The following is a 21,770-nucleotide window of genomic DNA, read 5'->3' on the forward strand; positions in this document are numbered from 1 at the left end:
CAGGAAAGCCAAAAGAGGAGAAAGAAGGAGTCAACAGTGTTGAATACCTCAAAGAAGTCTACACAATGCAAAGAAGTCTACACAATGATCGACTGAAAAATGTCCTTCAGATGTTCACAGCAACGATGTGTAAAAAACAGAAGCTAGACATTTCTGTCTTATTTCACTTAGCATTATACCCTCTAGATCCATCTGTGTTGTTGCAAATGGCAAGATCTCATTCTTTTTTACGGCCGAGTAATATTCCTGTGTGTGTGTGTGTGTGTGTGTGTGTGTGTGTGTGTGTGTGTGTATCCACACGTGCATACGTGAGTGTGTATTATCACATCATCTTTACCCATTCACTTATCGATGGACACCTGGGCTGCTTCCATAAGTTGTCTATAATAAATAATGCTGCAATAAACATAGGGGTGCATATATCTTTTTGAGTTAGTGTTTTCATATTCTTTGCTTAAATACCCAGTAGTAGGATTACTTGATCACATGTAGTCTGATTTTTAATTTTTTGAGGAACCTCCATACTGTTTTCCACAATGGCTGCACCAGTTTGTATTCCTACCAACAGTACATAAGGGTTCCTTTTTCTCCACATCCTCACCAACACTTCTTGTTTCTTGTGTGTTTGATTTTAGCCATTCTGACAAGTGTGAAGTGATATCTCATTGTGGTTTTGGTTTGCATTTCCCTGATGATGAGTGATGTTGAGCATCTTTTTAAGTATCTGTTGGCCATCTGAACGTCTTCTTTGGAGCAGAGTCTGTTCATGTCTTCTGCCCATTTGTTAATTGGATTATTTGGTTCTTTGGTATTGAGTCGTAGAGGTTCTTTATATATTTCAGATACTAACCCTTTATCAGAGCTGACATTTGCAAATATCTTTGCCCACTTGGTATTTCTCTTTTAGTTTTGTTAATTATTCCCTTTCGCTGTGTAGCTTTTTTCTTCTTTTTTATAGAGAGAGAGCAGGTGAGCAGTGGAAGGGGCAGAGCAGGAGATGGAGAGAATCCTCAGCAGGCTCCAGGCTCACTGTGAAGCCGAATGCAGGACTCAGTCCCACAACCCCAGGATTCATGACCTGAGCCAAAATGAAGAGTTGGACGCTCAACCGACTACGGCACCCAGGGGCCTTGCTGCACAGAAGCTTTTTATTTTGAAGTAGTTCCAATAGTTTATTTTTGCTTTTGTTTCCCTTGCCTTAGGAGATGTATCCAGGAAAACGTTGCTATGGCCGATGCTGGAGAAATTATCTTATGTGCTCTCTGCTAGGAGTTTTATGGTTTCAGGTCTCATATTAGGTCTTTAATCCATTGTGAATTTATTTTTGTGTATAGTGCAAGAAAGTGGTCCAATTTCATTCTTTTGCATGTTGCTGTCCAGTTTGTAATTAACATTCTTATACAGATATATCATATATTAGAATTATCAAACAGACTACAAAGTTATATTAACCTGTCTAAAGAAATAAAAGATTGAAAATATGAATAAAGAGACAAAGGTGACAAAAATGATCAGACTCGAAAAAGAACCAAATAGAACTTTAACAATTAAATTTCAAAACTGAACAGAGCTCTTCCTCGACTCCATCTTCGTGGTCGCGGCTGCGGTGGCCGTTGTCCAGTGGCCGACATGCAGCTTTTTGTCCACGCCCAGGAGCTACACACCCTCGAGGTGATCGGCCAGGAGACGGTCGCCCAGATCAAGGTTCGTGCAGCCTCTCTGGAGGGCGTCGCTCCAGAAGATCAAGTCGTGCTCCTGGCAGGCACGCCCCTAGAGGATGAGGCTACCCTGGGTCAGTGTGGAGAAGAGGCTCTGACCACCCTGGAAGTAGCTTGCCGCAGGCTTGAAGGTAAAGTCCATGGTTCCCTGACCTATGCTGGGAAAGTAAGAGGGCAGACTCCTAAGGTGGCCAAACGAAGGAGAAGGAGAAGGAGGAGGAGGAGGAGGAGGAGGAGGAGGAGGAGGAGAAGAAGACAGGCCAAGCCAAGTGGTGGATACTATACAACTGGCACTTTGTCAACGTTGTGCCCACCTTTGGAAAGAAGAAGGGCCCCAATGCCAACTCTTACGTCTGACGTAATCCTGGCTTTCCCCTATAAAGCCACTTAGTCCAGTCAAAAAAATAGAAAATAAAATAAAATAAAAACTGAACACAAAGGTTTAATAGAAGATTAGTGAACAGGAAGGTAAACCAGATGAAATTATTCAGGATGCAGCGCAGACACAGAGAGATAGAAAATACGAAATAAGGTTCAAAGACATGCGCATAGGTTCTAATATATATCCATTCAGCCAGAAAGAAAGGAGAGAGCAAATATAGTAGAGACAATATTTGAAGAGACAAAAACAGAATTTTCCACATCTAATTCAAGATACCAACTCAAAGATTCAGGAAACCAAGAGAATTAACAGCAAAATTTAAAAAGAAAAGGAACTCCACATTCACAACGTATCAGAGTGAAACTGCAAAATGCCAAAGATAAAAAGATCTTCAAAGCAGCCAGAGAGAAGAGAGGGTTAACTTCAAAGAAACTGACAGCTGAATTCTCAACTGTCACTTTGGTAACAATAACATCCAGAAAACAGTAGAAACAGTGTCATCAATGGGCTAAGAGAAAATAATACCATCCTAGAATTGTATGCCCAGCAAAAAAAATTTTAAGAATGTGAGTGAAATAAAGACATTTTTAGACAAACAAAAATTAAGTTTGCCTCCAGTAAATCCTCACTAAAGAAAAATGTAAAGGTCAAGGCAGAAAGAAAATGATCTCAGGCAGAAGATCTGGGATGTACGAAGGAACAATAAAGAAATTAAAGGGGCGCCTGGGTGGCACAGTCAGCTGGGTATCCGATTCGGCTCAGATCATGGTCTTGCGGTCCGTGAGTTCAAGCCCCGTGTTGGGCTCTGTGCTGACAACTCAGAGCCTGGAGCCTGCTTCAGATTCCATGCCTCCCTCTTTCTTTCTGCCCCTTCCCTGCTTGTACTCTCTCTATCCAAAAAAAAAAAAAAAAAAAAAAAAAAAAAATTTAATTTTTTTAAAAAGAAGAGGATGCTTACTATTGCTACCACTATTTAACACCTAATTGGAAGAATTACCCATTGAAATCAGACAAGAAAAAGCGATTAGAGCCATAATAATTGAAAGAAAGAGGTCAAATTATCTCTATTTGTAGATGATTTGATTAAGTATCTGGAGAACCCAAGAGAATCTATTGAAAACTACTGAAAACAATAAGATAATTCAATAAAGTCACAGAATATAAAATTAAAATACATATATCAGTAACATACACACAGTTCTCAATTATAAGATACAATGGAAAAGAAGATCCCATTTAAAATAGCAGTAAAATAAAATAGTCAGACATAAACCTCACAAGAAATGCACAAAATGAGTAAACCATAAAACATCATTAAAAAGCATTAAAAGTAGACATCCTGTATCCCCCATTTTTGGATACGACAACCCAACAACATAAGTATCTCTGCTCTAAGTTAATATATAAATTTAGAATGATCCCAGTTTTCAAAATTCCTATTTTTTCTAGAGGTAGATGATAGAGTTCTATAGAAGAATAAGTAAGCAAAAATGGTGAAACCCTGAAGCCCATGAAAAGAGAAGCCCATGAGGAGAGCTGACCCTACCAGATATGAAAATGCACCATAATGCCTCAAAAATTAAAATATTGTGGTGATGACCCATGAACAGATAAATAGAAAATAAATTCCAGAAACAGACTTAGGTTGAATATCGCTCTTTTCAAATGTTAGAAAACACTACAACATGGAATATTAGAAACAGTACAATGTGGAAGAGAAATCCACCTTGTTCACATCAACCCAAAAGGCTGAACAGGGCCAGTGAGCAGAAAAAGTTACAAGGAAATGTATTTCATCTAGTTCAATAGAAAGAATAACATTCTACTAGTGAGTGCTCACCAAAACAAATGGCTAATTCTGAAAGTAGGTCTCTGCCGCTGCAGATGCTCAAACATAGGCATAGATCAAGGATGGGTGGTAATGCAAAGTTTCACACATCTGATGTTAGGCTGAATTCAATCAGCTTTAAAATCCTTTCTGTTCCCTATGATTGTGCAGAGCTCTTGAATTTAATTTTTTCATAGATCTGTTGCGTAGCCAAGATCACGTCTGTGTTACTTAATTTTCTGAAATCATTCAGTGGCTAATTCAAAATAATTCTGGCCAAGATCTGGGCAGCAAAGAAAAATAAGCATTTGTAAAAGGTGTATAATTTAGAAAGGTGGTGTTTCTTTGGTGTTTCAATATAAAACGCAAGTCCCACAGGGCGCCTGGGTGGCTCCATCCGTTGAGTGTCTGACTTCGGCTCAGGTTATGATCTCAAAGTTCGTGAGTTGGAGCCCCGCACTGGGCTCTCCGCTGTCAGCACAGAGTCTGCTTCAGATCCTCTGTACTCCCCTCTCGCTGCCCCTCCAGCACTTGCCTACATGCTCTCTCTCTTTCTCTCTCTCTCTCTCTCTCTCTCAAAAATAAATAAACTTAGGGGCGCCTGGGTGGCTCAGTCAGTTAAGCGTCCGACTTTGGCTCAGGTCATGATCTCTCACTCTGTGAGTTCGAGCCCCGCATTGGGCTCTGTGCTGACAGCTCAGAGCCTGGAACCTGTTTCAGATTCTGTGTCTCCCTCTCTCTCTCTCACCCTCCCCTGTTCATGCTCTGTCTCTCTCGGTCTCAAAAATAAATTTAAAAAACATTAAAAAAAATTGAAAAAACTGTCTAAAAAAAATAAAATAAAATAAAATAAAATAAAATAAAAAATAAACTTAAAAAAAATTTTTAAGACACAAAAGAGAGAGGCCAATGGGCTGGGTTAGGTGCTCAAGAGAAGAAATAACCTTAAATGGAAGACAGAGCCTGAAGGGGATGAGGAAGTGTGCACGCAAAAGCAGACCAGTCTGAGGACCTGCCTCAGGATGTGACAGGCAGCTCCCCTCTGAAAGCCACCCTTCCTTTTATGAAGGATAAAGCAAAATCATCCGCTAAGAAAGTGAGGAGAGATACTTAGGTGGATGATTTTCTCCCTTAGAAGGGAGAAGAACTACTAATGCTCTTGGTCAGGGACCAAATTGTCTTCTGGTAAATAAGTGAGGACTCAGAACACTGATAGGAAAAAGTCACTGAAACCTTATCTATTGCAATACAGGACGAGGCTGAATAATGATCAATGCCAACACATGGCAAATACCTCTTCTCCAAACAGGTACTCCTTTTCTTCCGGTGTCAGTAACTTTATTATTCTGCCTTTAAGCCCAGAAAGGAGGTGAGAACATGTGGTGATCCACTCATGACATTCTCTCTGAGAAGAGATCAAAGATAATTACTAAGCAGAAAAAATCAGACTGTAACAACTCATTTATTCACTCCTTCTATCGAGGAGCTGTTAAATACAACTCTAAATACAACTCCATTCAATTAACTTTTTATCACTTCAGTTCAAAGATTTGTGCAGAAATGAGTCTCTATGAACACAGACCTGAAATCATACCATCTCTTATCAACAGGATTTTGGGATCTGGGTTGTAATGGGGCAAGGAGCTGTGCTGTGCCATAAAACCAGATGCAGAAAGGCTGCTGCATTTACTACAGGCAAACGGTCTGTCCCAACAAATGTTTCGCAGCTGACCAGGTCAACTGTGATTGCATAGCAATAACAATAGAAATAGCCCACATTTAATTGGCTTTAATCATAGGCCAGACTCTGTTCTAAGCATGTGCAATATTAATTCATTCAGTATGTAATATGTGCTATTATTTTTTATGAGGTATAATTGAAATAACATTACACTGGGAACAAACTGATGGTTACCAGAGTGGAAGTGGGTGGGGGGATGGGTGAAATAAGCGATGAGGATTAAGGAGGGCACTTGTGATGCAGGGAATTGTTGAATCACTATATTGTATACTTGAAACTAATATAATACTGTAATGTTAACTGCAATTTAATTAAAAACGTAATTAATTTAAAAAATTAAAATTTAAAAAAATGGATTAACCCCAAAACAAATGCACACACAAAAAATAACATTATATTCGTTTCAGGTGAACAACGTGATGAGTCAATATTTGCGTATATTGCAACATGATCACCACAATAAGCCTAGTTAATATCTGTCACCATACATAGTTACAAATTTTTTTCTTGTGAGGAGAACAGAGATATGTACCATTATTCTTCTCATTTTTTTGATGTAGAAACTGAAGGACAGAGCAATTGATCATCTTGCTCAAGGTCATATATATAGTTAAGCAAAGCACTTGGATTTTAATCCAGGCGGCTTGATCAATCTTGAAAAAGAAGAACAAATTTGAAGGATACACACTACTGGATTTCAAAACTTCTTCTATGACCATAGTAATCAAGACCGCTGGATAATGGTGACAATGTCAACAAACAGATCAAGAGAACACAACAGAATGTCTAGAACAATATCCACTATGGATGACAGACCACGGTGAGTATTGGTGAGGAAGTGGCCAGGGGGAACATTCATATACTGCTGGCGGGAGTATAAAATGGTTTAACCACATTGGAGGATAATTTGACAGTTCTTAAAACGTTCAACACATACATACCATGTGACTTAGACATTCCATTCCTAGATATCTGCTCAAGAGAAATGAAAGAGATGCATATATACATGAATATGCATTAAAGCTTTGTAATAACCCAAACTGGCATTCAAATGCCCATCAACAGAGAATGGATAAATTGTGTATATCCATATAATGAAATACTACTCAGCACTAAAAAGCATGCAATTTTAATAAGAGCAACAATATGTGAGATTCTCAAAATAATTATGCCAAGTAACGAAGTCAGATCAAAAAAGTACACATTCTGAATGAGTCTATTTACATATTCTAGACAATAAAAATAATCTTTGGTGTTAGAAAATGGATCAGACCTTGCATGGGGGCAGGATGACGCTGGAAGGAGAGATTACAAAGGGGTATAAGGAAACTTTGAATGTGTTAGATATTTTCCTTTTTTTTAAATAATAATCATTTTATGGGTGTATCCATAATTTAGAAATTACCAGACTGTACACCTTAAATACGTGTAGTTTGTTGTAATACAAGTCAACCTAAGAAGTCTGCTAAAACAAACAAACAAAACAAAAGGGGAAGATAGTGTTACCTTCATCTCATTCAGTTCATGAAGATCCTTAGTAGGATTTTTTTCTAAGTGACCTGCTTTATTCAGAGCCATAGCTGTTACCATCCCTTTGCAACAACTGGAAAAAATAAAATAAAATAAATAAAAGCACGCACACACACACACACACACACACACACACACACACACAGCATGACCTATTTATTATTGGTTCCTCTTCTAAGTGTTTTAAATTCAGATACCATGGATGTTTACCGTAATAATTAAACTATTGACTCACAAAGGAAAATAATCTGTCTCTCAAGTTTCTCACCCTTGTCCTGTTCCTCCTCTTCATTCTTCTCACTCTTGACCATGGGTAACATTGAATGAAAATAAAAGCTACTTCCTGAATTGGAAGCAATTGTACTAACATATGCTTCCTAGTTAAAAAATTACAATTTTTCAGACTTTATCTGTATTTGATAAGAATCTTCTAGCTTTTCAGATATAGGGGTTTTTTCATTTGGGTTTTGTTTTTTAAGAGACGTTTCAGTTGGTGTTTGGTGAAACTAAATAGATTTAGTGAATATAAGTGTACGTTCAGTTTTGCATGGGATTACATAGGGAATTACAAGCTTCTTCAAAAATCCCCCCCCCGCCCCCGCAGTGTGTGCAAACATGCAAGATGTATCTTATTAATGCAAACAAGTGAGCCTTTTTGGTTTGATCTGGTTTTCTTTTTACTAATTCTCCCGTATAAGTATACACTTCCCAACTTGCCTATGGTAACACTGTGTTCAAAAGAATTCTAAAGCCAATGGGAAAACACTAAAATCACATATTTCAACCGGGCAGTGTTGAAGCTGGTTTAAAAACTGAACTAATATTTCTTTCAAGGTTTGAAAACAATCCCTGATTGCTGCTACCTCACTGCCCTTATCACCTCTGCTTTATGTCACATTTAATCTTCAAAAGGACAATAATAAAATAATCAGATAGTTTCACCTGCTCAAATAGCTGGAGTATTGCGACAACTTTCTGGCCAGTGCGATTGCGTCCAGCTCTAACTTTGCAACTCTTACATCATGTTTCTCAGCACTTTCCTTTTCCAACTTTGGGAGAGTGTCTTGGTCAGTAAAGTCAGGCACCATTAAAATCAGCAAGCTTACCATCCACTGGATCATAGATATATGCAACTCATCCATCTGTTAAAACATGATTATAACATAAATGACTTATTTTAAATAAATCAAACAGTAAAAACCATACCAAATTTAAAAATAGGAAGCATACCTGTGTCTAACTTGCAACAACACTACCATTTTTTTTTTTTTGAGGGGGGTAGGGACAGAGGGAGAGGAACAGAGAGAGAATCCGAAATAGCCTCCACACCCAGCACAGAGACCAAAACAGGGCGCTCGATCTCATGACCTTGAGATCATGACCTGAGGGGAAACCAAGAGTTTCCCGGAAGTTCAAATGACTGAGTCACCCAGGTGCTCCAACAACACTATCATTCTTTTTTTTTTTTTTTTAACATAATTTATTGTCAAATTGGCTAACATACAGTATGTAAAGTGTGCTCTTGGTTTTGGGGGTAGATTCCCATGGTTCACCACTTACATACAACACCCAGTGCTCATCCCAACAAGTGCCTTCCTCAATGCCCATCACCCATTCTGCCCGACTCCCCCATCCACCCTCAGTTTGTTCTCTGTATTTAAGAGTCTCTTACGGTTTGCCTCCCTCTCTCTGTGTTTGTAACTATTTTTTCCCCTTCCTTCCCCCATGGTCTTCTGTTAAGTTTCTCAAGATCCACATATGAACACTACCATTCTTAATGAAATCAAATCATCACTACTCAGCTAGAATAACCTTGTTTTCTTTCGCTCATTATACTACATTAAACTACCCTCTTCCTCTGTAGTTTGGTCAAGGGTATTAACCCATTAAAGCTGCAGTTCCCCAATTGTGCACTAAGACATTGCAGAGCTCTGAAGTAAATTCTCAAGGATGTCATGGGGTTTTAAATTCTTGAGGGAAGTAACAGTGATGTGTGACACCTATCAGCACAGCATGAACTTGACATAGTTCACAGTTTCAACACTGGATGCACTCTATCACTTTTGATGACATCTTTCCTTGGCAAAGCTGGTTTTATTGGTGGTTGTTTGGTTAAAAAAAAAAAAAAAAGTACTTTGGGAAAACCGAGGTTCAACAAGAAATGAGGGTGGCACCGTCCCATCAGGTTTCAAGGTTAGAGAAGTTGTCCAGTAGTTAAGTGCATACATTGTATTAGTAAATAATGTTGATTAAATGAGAATAAAAGGGTTTCTTTTTCTTTCAACGTATGTATATCTAAAAAGTTAAACTAAGACATTAAATTTTGCAAAGCTTATTTGAGCAAGCAATTGGAATCAGGCCGTGTCAAAACCAAAAAATGGTCAGGGGCATTCTGCAGGCAGGGGCCAGGAAAAAGATTTTTATAGAGAAGACACTGAAGCAAAGCAATGCAATTATTTAATTGACTGTAACTCAAATGTTGCCTTTTTTGGGAAATTTAGTTATTTGGCTCTTGTGACAGATGTTCCTGAGTTCCATTTTTTCATATTCAAGAAAATCTAGTTGCCTGTTTATGATCAGTCCTTGAGTTTTGTTTTCTTAGATTCAAGTGTACTGACTCCGGCTTTGGTTTGTTTATAGAGGCTACCAAAGGGACCAGAGCTACCCCAGTATAATGGCCTCCTTGTTTAACTATTTTCACACGTATTGCTTTTCCAAACAGTTACTAAGTTATTAGGACACAAATATTTAGTAAGTTGTTCGAAACTATCTACTTAATAAACTGAACTGTGAGGGGTTTCTTTTGGTTTAGGAGTGCGAGAACACTGAGGCACAGGCAGCAGTGGGAACCAGTCAAGTTTTGGAAGTTCTGCATTATGGTGTTTGCTGAGGCTCGGTCCCAGACATAAAATGCAGAAAACATCATGAAATGCAAAAGTCAAACATGCCATACCCTTCAAATGCCCTATCCCCTTTCTCTGTTTGATGAGTCCCTAAGTATTCTTCCAGGCTTACACATGACCTACTCTGAGAAGTCTTTTTAACTTCCACTGGCTTTAACTTGATCCTTTCCCCACGTTTCTATACTGTTCTGTACACATGTCTATTAGAACTGTTTGCACATCTGTCACCTCAATTAGCCTATGTGTCTCTTTAAGACATGGGCCATCATTTTATCCCTCAAAACCACACATAGTACTTGATAGAGAATTAAGTGCTTAATAAATGTTGTTAAATGGACAAATAAAAATCAAACTTGGGAGCCTAGCTGGTACTAAAACCCAAGCTTCCCACCTCGGAAGGAAAGGTTGTTAATGACCTAAAGGAATGTTGATGAGCGTGTTTTTATAACTTAATTAACACATCAGGAAAAGGGCAACTCTTCCTGACTTGTGATTTCACAAGTTAAAGATATTTCCCCACACATTCACAAGCTATACCCCTGCTGCTTCTCAAAGTAAATAAATTCCTAACTGTTCTTTCCTATATCAATGGCCTGGATTTATACCCTCATTCAAATAACTAATTTTTGCTTACATAAAATATTAATTGATCCTTGAACTATCCCTAATAAACAAACAGAAACATTATTATCTTCGTTTCAAAGTTGTATTGTAGAGATTAAATGGTAGAATCGAGGGCATGCTGAATTTAGGTTCATAGCTGAATTTAAAATTAGAATCAGGGGCGCCTGGGTGGCTCAGTTGGTTAAGCGTTGGGACTCTTGACTTCAGCTCAGGTCATGATCCCACGGTTGTGGGATCCACACTCAGCATGAAACCTGCTTAAGATTCTCTGTCTCTACCTCTTTCTCTGTTTCTGTCTCTCTCTCTCCCCTGCACACTCTCTCAAGAAGAAAAATAAAGTAAAATAAAATTTAAAAATAAATATCCATACAAATCATTTGAGTAATTACATCACATAAGTTCCCATTTTGCCCTCCCAACCTCCTGCTCCAATTGGATAGTTATGACCTAGTTTTTCTTTTAAGAAAACTCCCAGCCAAGGCAAAATATAATTTCATAAACCCCTACAAGTACATACCTGGTGCTGAAGTTCAATGTTACCATTGTTAATCTCATTGCCTATCTTCAAAAGCCATTGTTGAATCATGTTAAATATTTGTGCTTGAAGCACCCTGAAGGAAAAGTCAAACAAAATAAAGATAAGTGACTCACATAGAGTATAAAAGTTAAACTATCAGCTAAAAGAAAGGGTTTTATTTCACCGGACCTAGTAAACTCAGGTGTTGCCAATTGTTTGTGAATTCAGGAAAGGTGAATCAAAACCTTAAATCACCTGGTATAATGGCTTATTCATTGTCATCGCCTTCCTAACCCCATGCAGGTAGCAACTGGCATGATGCTCTTGGGACAATGTAGATCTTACCTTCAGTGCTAACTCTCTACTGTAGAAACTCACACTCCTACCCTTTACATTCACTTCTAGGCAGTGAGATCACAAAGTGAGAAAAATGAATTTTAAAATTCTCAAGAGATCAGTTTCCAACATGACAGTGTGAGGAGCAAAGCTGATCCACTCCTTAGTGAATCTAGGTGAGAACTGTTAGAAAAACACAACAAAACCAAACGACTGAAAGCCTCTGGAACAAACAGCAACCGCAGAAACATGTGGTCAAGACAATCTGTGAAAATTCAATAAGAAAGGCAAGGAGAGTCTACGGTATTTGGAACAAGACCCTTCTCTCTCTTTCCCCTCGGTGCTCAGTGAGGCAGACACTCCACTCCAGACTGCTGGAGTTATGGACACAGAGCTCCCTCATCTTCCAGTTCCCAGTTGAGGGCTTTTTTCCTGGAAGGAAAAGGACATCCAAGGTTTCTCCTCGGACCCCCACCCCCACCCCTTGCCTGTCACTGAGGCTAGGTAATGGGAAAATGCAATGGAGAAGTGGGGATTCCCTTCTGTCCAGTAGAAAGCTATGGGAACTTACGAGCCAGAATCCGTGTCTATATACGGAGGGATGGTACCAACAATGTTTAATGAGGCATCCAACTGAGATATTATTTCATTAATTTTTTCATTAAGTTCCTCGTATTCTTTACGATGCATTTCAGGAAACTCCAGGACACTTTCCATCTTGAAAGAACAGAATTCAAGAGAACTAATCAAACTTGAAAGAATTTTAGAGATACCTAGAAAAGTGAGAAAAGTAATAACTTTTAAAAGTAGTCATAAGTCTGCCATTTTAATACTAAATTATAAAATGCCAATAAATAATAAATTATATTGTAATATAACGGATGGAACTAGAATGTATTAGGCTAAGTGAAATAAGCCACTCAGAAAAAGATAAATCTTTTATTATTTCACTCATATATGGAATTTAAGATACAAAACAGATGAACATAAGGGAAGGTAAGCAAAAATAATATAAAAAAGAGAGGGAGGGGCGCCTGGGTGGCTCAGTCGGTTGAGCGTCCGACTTCGGCTCAGGTCATGATCTCACAGTCTGTGAGTTCGAGCCCCGCATTGGGCTCCGTGCTGACAGCTCAGAGCCTGGAGCCTGTTTCGGATTCTGTGTCTCCCTCTCTCTCTGACCCTCCCCCATTCATGCTCTGTCTCTCTCTGTCTCAAAAATAAATAAACATTAATAAAAAAGAAAAAACAGAGAGGGAGACAAACCATAAGAGACTCTTAAATACAGAGAACAAACTGAAGGTTGCTAGTGGGGTGTTGGGTGGAGGGGGAGGAAGGGCTAAAGGGATGAGAGGCATTGAGGAAAACACTTGTTGCGATGAGCACTGGGTGTTATATGTAAGTGATAAAGCACTAAATTCTATTCCTGAAAACAAAACAAAAACATAAAATAAATAAGTTCATATCTGTTCTTTTGACCACTCCTAAAAAAGAAGACAGAAGAAAGAAGAAAGAAGAAAGAAGAAAGAAGAAAGAAGAAGAAGGAGGAGGAGGAGGAGGAGGGGGAGGGGGAGGGGGAGGAGAAGAGGAAGTGCAAAACATTCTCAGAATTGTAGAAAACACTGTTAAAAGAAACTAAAGATCCAAATAATTGGAAAAACATCCCATGTTCATGGATTGGAAGATTTCACATTGTTAAAATGTCAAACCTGCCCAAACGGATCCATAGATGTAATAAAATCCCTATCAGAATCCAAGCATATCCTCTCCTTATAGAAATTAATAAGCTGTTTCTAAAATTCAGATGGAATTGGAAGTGACTCAAAATGGCCAAAATAATCATAAAACACATAAAGTAGGACTCCTCACACTTATCAATTTTAAAACTTACTACAAAGCAAGAGTAATTAACATAGTTTGATACTGACACAATGACAGACATATACATCAATGGAAAAGAATTGGGAGTCCAGAAATAAACCACTACCATCAACTAATTTTTGACAAGGGTGTCAAGGCCTTTAAATGTGGGAAATACCTTTCTAAAAAATGGTAGTGGGATAATTAGATATTCACACGCAAGAGAATGAAGTTAGACCTTTACCTCACACAATATACAAAAATTACTCGAAATGGTCAAATACCATAACATAAGAGCAAAAATCGTAAAACTCTTAGAATACATAAGGATAAACTTCATGACTTTAAATTTGGAAGAGGATTCACAGACATGGCCCTGGAAGCACAAACAAAAAAGAAAAGAAAAAAAAGATAAATTGAACTTCATCAAAATTAAAAATTTTTGCACTGCAAAGGACACCATCAAAAAAATGAAAAAAACATCCCATAGAATCATAGAAAATACTTACAATTCATATATCTGAAAAAGCTTTTGTACCTATAAAGAACTCTTACAACTCAATAACAGAAAAACAAATAACCCAATTAAAACATGGACAAAGGATCTGTCTGAATAGACAGTTCTCCAAAGAAGAAACATAAATGGCTAATAAGCCTTAAAAAATACCAACGTCCGTAATCATCAGAAAAACATAACTCAAAACCACAATGAGATACTATTACACATTCACTAGTATGGCTAGAATCAAAAAGTCAGACAACGATGGCAAGGATGTGGAGAAACTAGAACCTTCATATACTGGGGATGGGCATATAAAACGATCCAGCGTCTTTGAAAACAGTGTGACAGTTCTCAAAAACTTAAAGATAGAGTTACTAGTTGACCAACAACTTTACTCCTAGATATATACCTAAGAGAAATGACAACTATTTCCACACAGAAATATGTAAACAAAATTTTTTACCAGCATTATTCATAATAGCCAAAAAGTAGAAACAACCCAAATGTCCATCAATGTATGAAATGATACACAAGGGGCACCTGGGTGGCTCAGTTGGTTAAGTGTCCAACTTCAGCTCAGGTCATGATCTTGTGGTTTGTGAGTTCAAGCCCCACATCAGGATCTCTGCTATCAATGCAGAGCTTGCTTCAGATTCCCTGTCCCCCTCTGTCTGCTCCTCCCCCACTTGTGTGTACGCTCTCTCTCTCTCTCTCTCTCTCTCTCTCTCTCTCAAAAATAAACATTAAAAAAAGAAACTATATATAAAAAAGAAATGATATACAAAATGTGATATACACATACAATGGAATGTATTCATTATAAAAATGAATAGAGTACTGACACATGCTAAAACATAGGTAAACCTTTAAAACATTACGCTAAATGAAAGAAGTCAGTTACAAAACATCACGTACTATATGATCCCATTCATACGAAAGTCCAGAATAGAGAAATCCACAGAGACAGAAAATCAGGGATGGGAGGACAAAAGAGCGAGAGCTAAAGGGTACAGGGTTTCTTTTGAGAAAAATATTCTATAATTGACTGTGGTAATGGTGGCTCATATCTGTGAATGTAGTAAAAATCACTGAATTGTATACTTTAAACAGGGAGTTGCATTGCATATGAATTACATCTCAATAAAGCAGTGCTCAGTGCTTTCTTTTGCTTAATTTTTAAAACCATGTGTATGTATTATTTTGATTTTAAATATTAGTTGTATTATAAATATAATCACTATTATTTAGATTTTTAAATAGTAATTGTAATACAAATAATAATTACTATCAAAATGCTTTATAATGTCATAATGTCAAGCATTGTATCATTGTTTTTTTCTTACCATTATCCCCATTTATTCTTATTTCAAATTCTTTGTAGAGTCTTCCAATGGTTTTCACAATTTCCTTCATGTGCTGTTGCTCTGGTGGCAGCTCCCCCTCCATACTTTTATGGCGACCAAATATCCCAAACCCAATATCTGTCCAGTTTTCCTGTAAATGTTTAATAATCTTGAGAGAATCATACTTTGACACCAGACAATCTCCAGTAAACTTTTCTTTATCTTCATTCAGCATCTAGAGAATGAGAGAGGGTAAGGAAATTAGACTATTATTCCCTAATGATTTCATCAAAGTCTACCCAGATCTTTAATTCCCAGCATCTACCAATTATTTTGGAGTTACATATCCTATTACTATCTGTTCATACCATTTTTTCATATGACATAGCTTCATTTTCAAAATTAAGTGAATTTAAATTAATTATAACACCCCATAAGATAACCCATAGCTTACCAAAATGAAAATAATTAAGTCCTATTTGAGTAAAAACGAATGACAGGCAAAGAAGGACCAGGGAGCTGAGCATGTTTAATTACTATGTGCTTTGGTGAGGATATAATATACCTGTTTACGTGATCCCCATTAGACTGGGAAAGTTGCTAGAATGTATCTGTTGCGTTCTATTTGTCTAACCCCAAGTCCAAAGCCTATAAAAGTGCAATTTACATATTTGTGACTCAGAAAATGCAAACAAATCACCCATGCTTCAAAAAGAGGAATTAGTACAAAGAAGCAATGTAGCAGAGCAATTAAGGGCAAGGATTTGGGAGCTAGAGAGACCTGGACTGGTCTGACTCTGCCAGTTACCATTTATAGACAACTTCAGTAAATTACTTAACATCTCTAAATTTCACTTCCACATCTGGCACAGGGATTATAAAACCTGTATCCCTTGTCTGACATGAAGCGTACGTGTGGTAATGTATGGAAAGTACCTTCAGCCTGACAAAGTGCTTAATGAATGAGAATTATTATTCCTACTAAATAAAGCAGCATGATTTTTTTTCAATCTTACCTATTCAATGTCAAAATTGTCAGATAAACAGTAAAGTCACTAAACTAGCTATATGATAAATAGGACAAAAAACATCCTCAATTTTGAGAATATTCTGCTCTAGTCATTCCATAAGACAAGAAAACGGCTTCCTGGGATCTGGATGAGACTTCTTCAGGCCATGAGTCTCACATTCACTTTGGAGGATTTCAATATCTTATATATTTTCCTTTGTCAGACTGCTAGGACATAACAGTAGTTTGATTAATGAAATCTATTTTCAAAGCTCAAACTCTTTTAAAAAGATGTTACTGGGGCCCCAGTGGTTCAGTCGGTTGGGCAACTGACTCTTAATTTGGGCTCAGGTCACATTCTCACAGTTTGTGAGTTCAAGCCCCGTGTCAGGCTCTGTGTTGATGGCTTGAAGCCTACTTGGGATTCTCTCTCTCCCTCTCTCTCTGCCCCTCCCGTGCTCATGCTCTATCTTGCTGTCAAAATAAATAAACCTAAAATAAATAAATAAATAAATAAATGTATGTATGTATGTATGTATGTATGTATGTATGTATGTTATTAATAAACAAAGTGTAGTATATACATGCAGTGGAGTATTACTCAGCCTATAAAAGGAAGGAAATTCTGACACATGCTACCAGACAGATGAACCTTAAGGACATTATGCTAAAGGAAATAAGTCACAAAGGGACAGATACTGTAGTTCCAGTGCCCAGAGTAGTCAAAAATATAGAGACGGAAAGCACAATGGTGGTTGCCAGGGGCCAGGGGAGAAGGAAATAGAGGAGGCTTGGTGTTTATTGGGTAAAGTTTCAGTTCAGGAAGATGAATCAAGTCTGGACATGGACGGTGGTGACGGGTGCACAACAAACAATAAGTACACTTAATGCCACTGAAGTGCACACTTAAAAATCACTAAACTGGTATATTTTACGGTATGTCTATATCGTACCCCAATTTTTAAAAAAGACGTTCTGAATTTTAAAGGTCCAAGTTGTTCTTGAGACAAAAGCCAGGTACGGGAGAGGCACAAACGTTACTTCTATCTGATGATTAGAAGAGAGAATCAGAATGACCCTCACTGCCGCCCAAGTATCTTTTCCCATTTTTTTCTGGCAGCCTAACTTTATTTGGCCCCCAAATCTAAAATAGAACTGAAAATAAAATACTTAAGTGTATTTTTAAAAGTCCCTGGAGTCTTGCTATTTTGTCTTTCATAAAATGCCATATGGCATTCTTAAAGGATGAGATGTGACTCATTCATTGGTGAAGAGTGGCAATTTACAAACAGCACTTTGATTACCAAACAGTTCATTAGAATGTCTTACCTTTTGCCACCGCTTGAAATCTGGAATAACTGATTCAAATATATTTTCTTTATCAGGAGATAAAATGTCTTTTTCACTGGAAGAAGGAAAAAGAATAAGAGCAGGGTCTCAGAACAGTGTATCAACAAAGAAAATCATGAATCTGGGGCGCCTGGGTGGCTCGGTCGGTTGAGCGTCCGACTTCAGCTCAGGTCATGATCTCACAGTCCGTGAGTTCGAGCCCTGCGTCAGGCTCTGTGCTGACAGCTCAGAGCCTGGAGCCTGCTTCAGATTCTGTGTCTCCCTCTCTCTCTGCCCCTCCCCTGCTCATGCTCTGTCTCTCTCTGTCTCAAAAAGAAATAAAAACATTTAAAAAAAAAAAAAGAAAGAAAATCATGAATCTGTATACTGCATAATAACATTATGTTTCTCCTGAATGATTTCCAAGCATGCCTTCCAGGGTTAGCCCCTTTCCTTACAGGCATTCATCTTTAAATTTGCAAATATAAATATAAGTATAAACATAAATTCAGGCTCCAATCAGACCTGAGCAATCAAGTTATAAGGTCAGAGGCCATAACAGTACTGACAGGGCAGTGTCTGGGTCTCTGACACCCAAAATTAGATCATCATAAGAATAAGTCCTGTTAAATACAGCAGCCAAAACAGTACGTAATGAATAGGAAGCCTAATGAATAATTAAGACTCAACATTTAGTTCAGGAGTCCCAACTTCTGGCAAGAAAGAGTTTCTTTTAATATCTCTGAAGTCTCACAAGGCGAAAGCTCTTGATAAAGAAGTTCTTGAAGAGAAAGGGAAAAGTGAACCCTCCTGCTCTCTGTGCTCCCCTAACCAGCTAAGAGTCAACAAACAGCAAAAACAGGAAATGGCAGTAGTCACCAGCTTGGATATGTACCAGCTTCAGCTTCCAGAACTTCCAAAAAATCTACTAACTGGAAAACCTTAGAGGATCTGAAAAACCGATACCATTGTCCTCAATCTGAAATGGAACTGGTTCCTAAATGTGTTTCCTCAACAAACCAAGCATCTTAAAGTTTTAAAAAACCTTAGAAATCATTGAGTCAAGACTAGATTCAAAGTCCAGATTCCCACTAACTTTAGCTGTGATTTCATCATCCCACCTTGACTTAACTACTTTATAGGCAGCCATTGTCAGATTTCTCTAATTGTTATAAAGTATAACAGCAATCAAAATCAATCTCCTTATAACTGCCACCCACTGGTTCTATTTCTCTGCACATGCAGATGGATCTAGATATTCAGGTTTGCCAATAATAATGACATATGTTGACATGAGAGAAAAGGAAACGAGAGGAGAGGGAGGGGAGGGGAGGGAAGGGGAGGAGAGAGGAGGTGAGGAGAGGGGAAGTGAGGGGAGGAGAGGAGAGGGGAGAGGAGAGGGGAGAGGAGAGGAGAGGGGAGAGGAGAGGAGAGGGAGAGGAGAGGAGAGGAGAGGAGAGGAGAGGAGAGGAGAGGAGAGGAGAGGAGAGGGGAGAGGAGGTGAGGGGAGGGGAAGTGAGGGGAGGGGAGGGGAGGAGAGGGAGGGGAAGGAGAGGAGGGGAGGAGAGGGGAGGGGAGGGGAGGGGAGGAGAGGGGAGGAGAGGAGAGGGAAGGGAAGGAGAGGAGGGGAGGGGAGGGAAGAAGAGGGGAGGAAAGAAAAGGAAACAAGCTGAACTGAAATAGAGGCAGCAGTTGGGTAAAGAGGTCAGGATGGACTATAGAGATGGTTAGCACCAGAAACCACAAAACCACTCAAGCTCCTAGCAGGACTGCACCCTTGGAAAGGCTGCTAGTTACCCCACCAAAATCAATGTTAGAGTTATTACATGGTAAAAGAAAACCAGAGAGAAAGAAAGAATTGGACTCAGTTACCAGACATGACACAATATAATCAAAACCAAGAGTCTTGTAGACCCAGGGCAACTGGGTGGTTCAGTCAATTGAGCATCCAACCCTTGATTTTGGCTCAGGTCATGATCCTGGGGTCATAGGATCAAGCCCCTCACTGGGCTCCACGTTCAGGGTAGAGCCTGCTTAAGATTCATTCTCTCTCTCTCTCTCTCTCTCTCTCTCCCCCCCCCCCCCCGCACTCTTTCTCTTCCCCTTTCTCTCTAAAATAAAACAAACCCACAAAACAAAACCCTTTAAAAAAAAAAAGATTCTTGTAACCCACCTATTATTTCTGAAAAACTGCTGCCATTTGGTAAGGCCATCCTTAACAATTTGCAATCTCTCCCTTATAGATTCTTCATTTTGTTCCACTTCGTTTTTAAATTTATTCATTAGGTTTCGCCATTTCTGTGTCAATTTCTGTAACAGTGCAAGGTCTGCAGTGTCCTAGATAATACGCATAAAATCAAACCACTTATTCACTTATTCACACAATACTTATTAGCATATGCTAATAATGTTAATTAGTGTATTGATATTGTAATACTAGAGATATCCATAGAAAATGGATCAAAATTGAGAAGATAGTTCTCCTTCAAAATATCATCAGTAACATCACATAGTGCCTTTGTTGGTAGATTTTCCATGGTACATAAAATATTAGGGACAAGAGCCCAATTTCCCTACTTTCATGGGAGGTAGTGTGGTACATTGGAAAGAACAGGAATTTCAAAGCCAAACAAAACCAAATGTGAATCCTAGCCAGTTATTGGCTTTGTAACCTTGGGGGATACTATTTCATTTATTTGGGGTTAATTTTTCTTATCCAAAAAATAAAGACCCTACTATAAAGGGCACCTGGGTGGCTCAGTGGGTTAAGTGGGTCTGACTCTTGATTTTGGCTCAGATCATGATCTCACAGCTCATGAGATCAAGCCCCACATCAGGCTCCTTGTTGACAGTGTAGAACCTGCTTGGGATTCTCTCTCTCCCTCTCTCTCTGTCCCTCCCCTGCTCGCATGCACTCCCTTTCTCTGCCTGTCTGTCTGTCTCTCTTTCTCTCTCTCAAAAATAAAGAAATAAACTTTAAAAATTTTTAAAAAAGAATTAAATTAAATGACAACTGTAAATGGTATGATCCCAGAACACACTAAATGCCACTTCTCTCCTTTTCGACCAAGTGTGCTCTTTGAATTTTCACATAAAATTGCAAAAAATGCACAGCTACCTACATTTTACTTTTAGCTTAGACACTAATAGAATAAGTCTATAAATAACATTTTCAGTATTATTAACTTAAATTGCTTAATGTGCTTTAATTAGGATATAAGACAATTATATAAAAAGCATTTGTTTACATTTCCTTAGATTTTTCATCCCACCCACAATAAAGCACAAATACAAAACTACATTTAAAATGTAACCTATAAACTTAGCAAACACGTCTTACAGTTTCAACCCTCAAAGGCCGGAGTCTCTTTTCCCATAACTTAAGTGAACTGATCTTTACCTTGGCTGACAGCAGTATGATGAAATGCTTAGCATATTTATTCCAGCCTTTTTCATTGAGGTAAAGTCTTTTAGCCAACACAACTCTATTTCTTTCAATTACCTATTTGAAAAAAGTACTGAAATGAGGAACCTAAGATATTAATAAACCACTGTGATTTATTAAACCCAAACCAATTTCACGTATCAATTTTCCATTGAATCATTAACTCCATCACAATTTGTTATTTAAGTCATGAGCTAATTTGAATCATAAATTTGTGTTTTCTAAAACTACTGAACTGGAACCAAACTGAAGGATAACATATAGCACAGACTCCCAAGCAACGCTCTCACAAATTAGCGAAGATTCCAAAGAGCTTTTGTTCATATGCATTATATATAGCTATTTGCTATTTACCATTTTGGAAATTAAAACTGAACTTATTTAAAATGTATTTGTTTGGAATGCAAGCTGGTGCAGCCAGTCTGGAAAACAGTATGGAGGTTCCTCAAAAAATTCAAAATAGAACTACAACCCAGCAACTGCACTACTAGGCATTTATCCAAGGGATACAGGTGTGCTATTTCAAAGGGACACGTGCACCCCCATGTTTACAGCAGCACTATCAACAATAGCCAAAGTATGGAAAGAGCCCAAATGTCCATCGATGGATGAATGGATAAAGAAGATGTGGTGTATACACACACACACACACACACACACAATGGAGTATTCCTCGGCAATCAAAAAGAATGAAATCTTGCCATTT

At 38.2% G+C, this 21,770-nt stretch overlaps 2 protein-coding genes across 2 annotated transcripts in view; one reads left to right on the forward strand and one right to left on the reverse strand.

Annotated features, from left to right (window-relative positions):
- AXDND1 (axonemal dynein light chain domain containing 1) overlaps positions 1-21,770 on the reverse strand; it is an 81,819-nt gene that overhangs the window by 11,685 nt on the left and 48,364 nt on the right. Inside the window, exons 13-21 of the mRNA XM_015075520.3 lie at positions 21,020-21,121; positions 19,793-19,956; positions 17,620-17,695; positions 15,282-15,516; positions 12,151-12,352; positions 11,244-11,337; positions 8,142-8,341; positions 7,176-7,272; positions 5,223-5,333 (exon numbers count right to left, since the gene is read on the reverse strand). Of these exons, the coding sequence (XP_014931006.1) occupies positions 5,223-5,333; positions 7,176-7,272; positions 8,142-8,341; positions 11,244-11,337; positions 12,151-12,352; positions 15,282-15,516; positions 17,620-17,695; positions 19,793-19,956; positions 21,020-21,121 (1,281 nt within the window). The remainder of the gene's footprint in view (positions 1-5,222; positions 5,334-7,175; positions 7,273-8,141; positions 8,342-11,243; positions 11,338-12,150; positions 12,353-15,281; positions 15,517-17,619; positions 17,696-19,792; positions 19,957-21,019; positions 21,122-21,770) is intronic.
- LOC128312976 (FAU ubiquitin-like and ribosomal protein S30) lies at positions 1,576-2,124 on the forward strand. The gene has a single exon (XM_053209113.1). The coding sequence runs from the start codon at positions 1,630-1,632 to the stop codon at positions 2,107-2,109; it is 480 nt and encodes a 159-aa protein (XP_053065088.1). The 5' UTR covers positions 1,576-1,629; the 3' UTR covers positions 2,110-2,124.

This window comes from Acinonyx jubatus, chromosome E4 (genome assembly GCF_027475565.1).
Source record: "Acinonyx jubatus isolate Ajub_Pintada_27869175 chromosome E4, VMU_Ajub_asm_v1.0, whole genome shotgun sequence".
Classification (NCBI taxonomy): Eukaryota; Metazoa; Chordata; class Mammalia; order Carnivora; family Felidae; genus Acinonyx; species Acinonyx jubatus.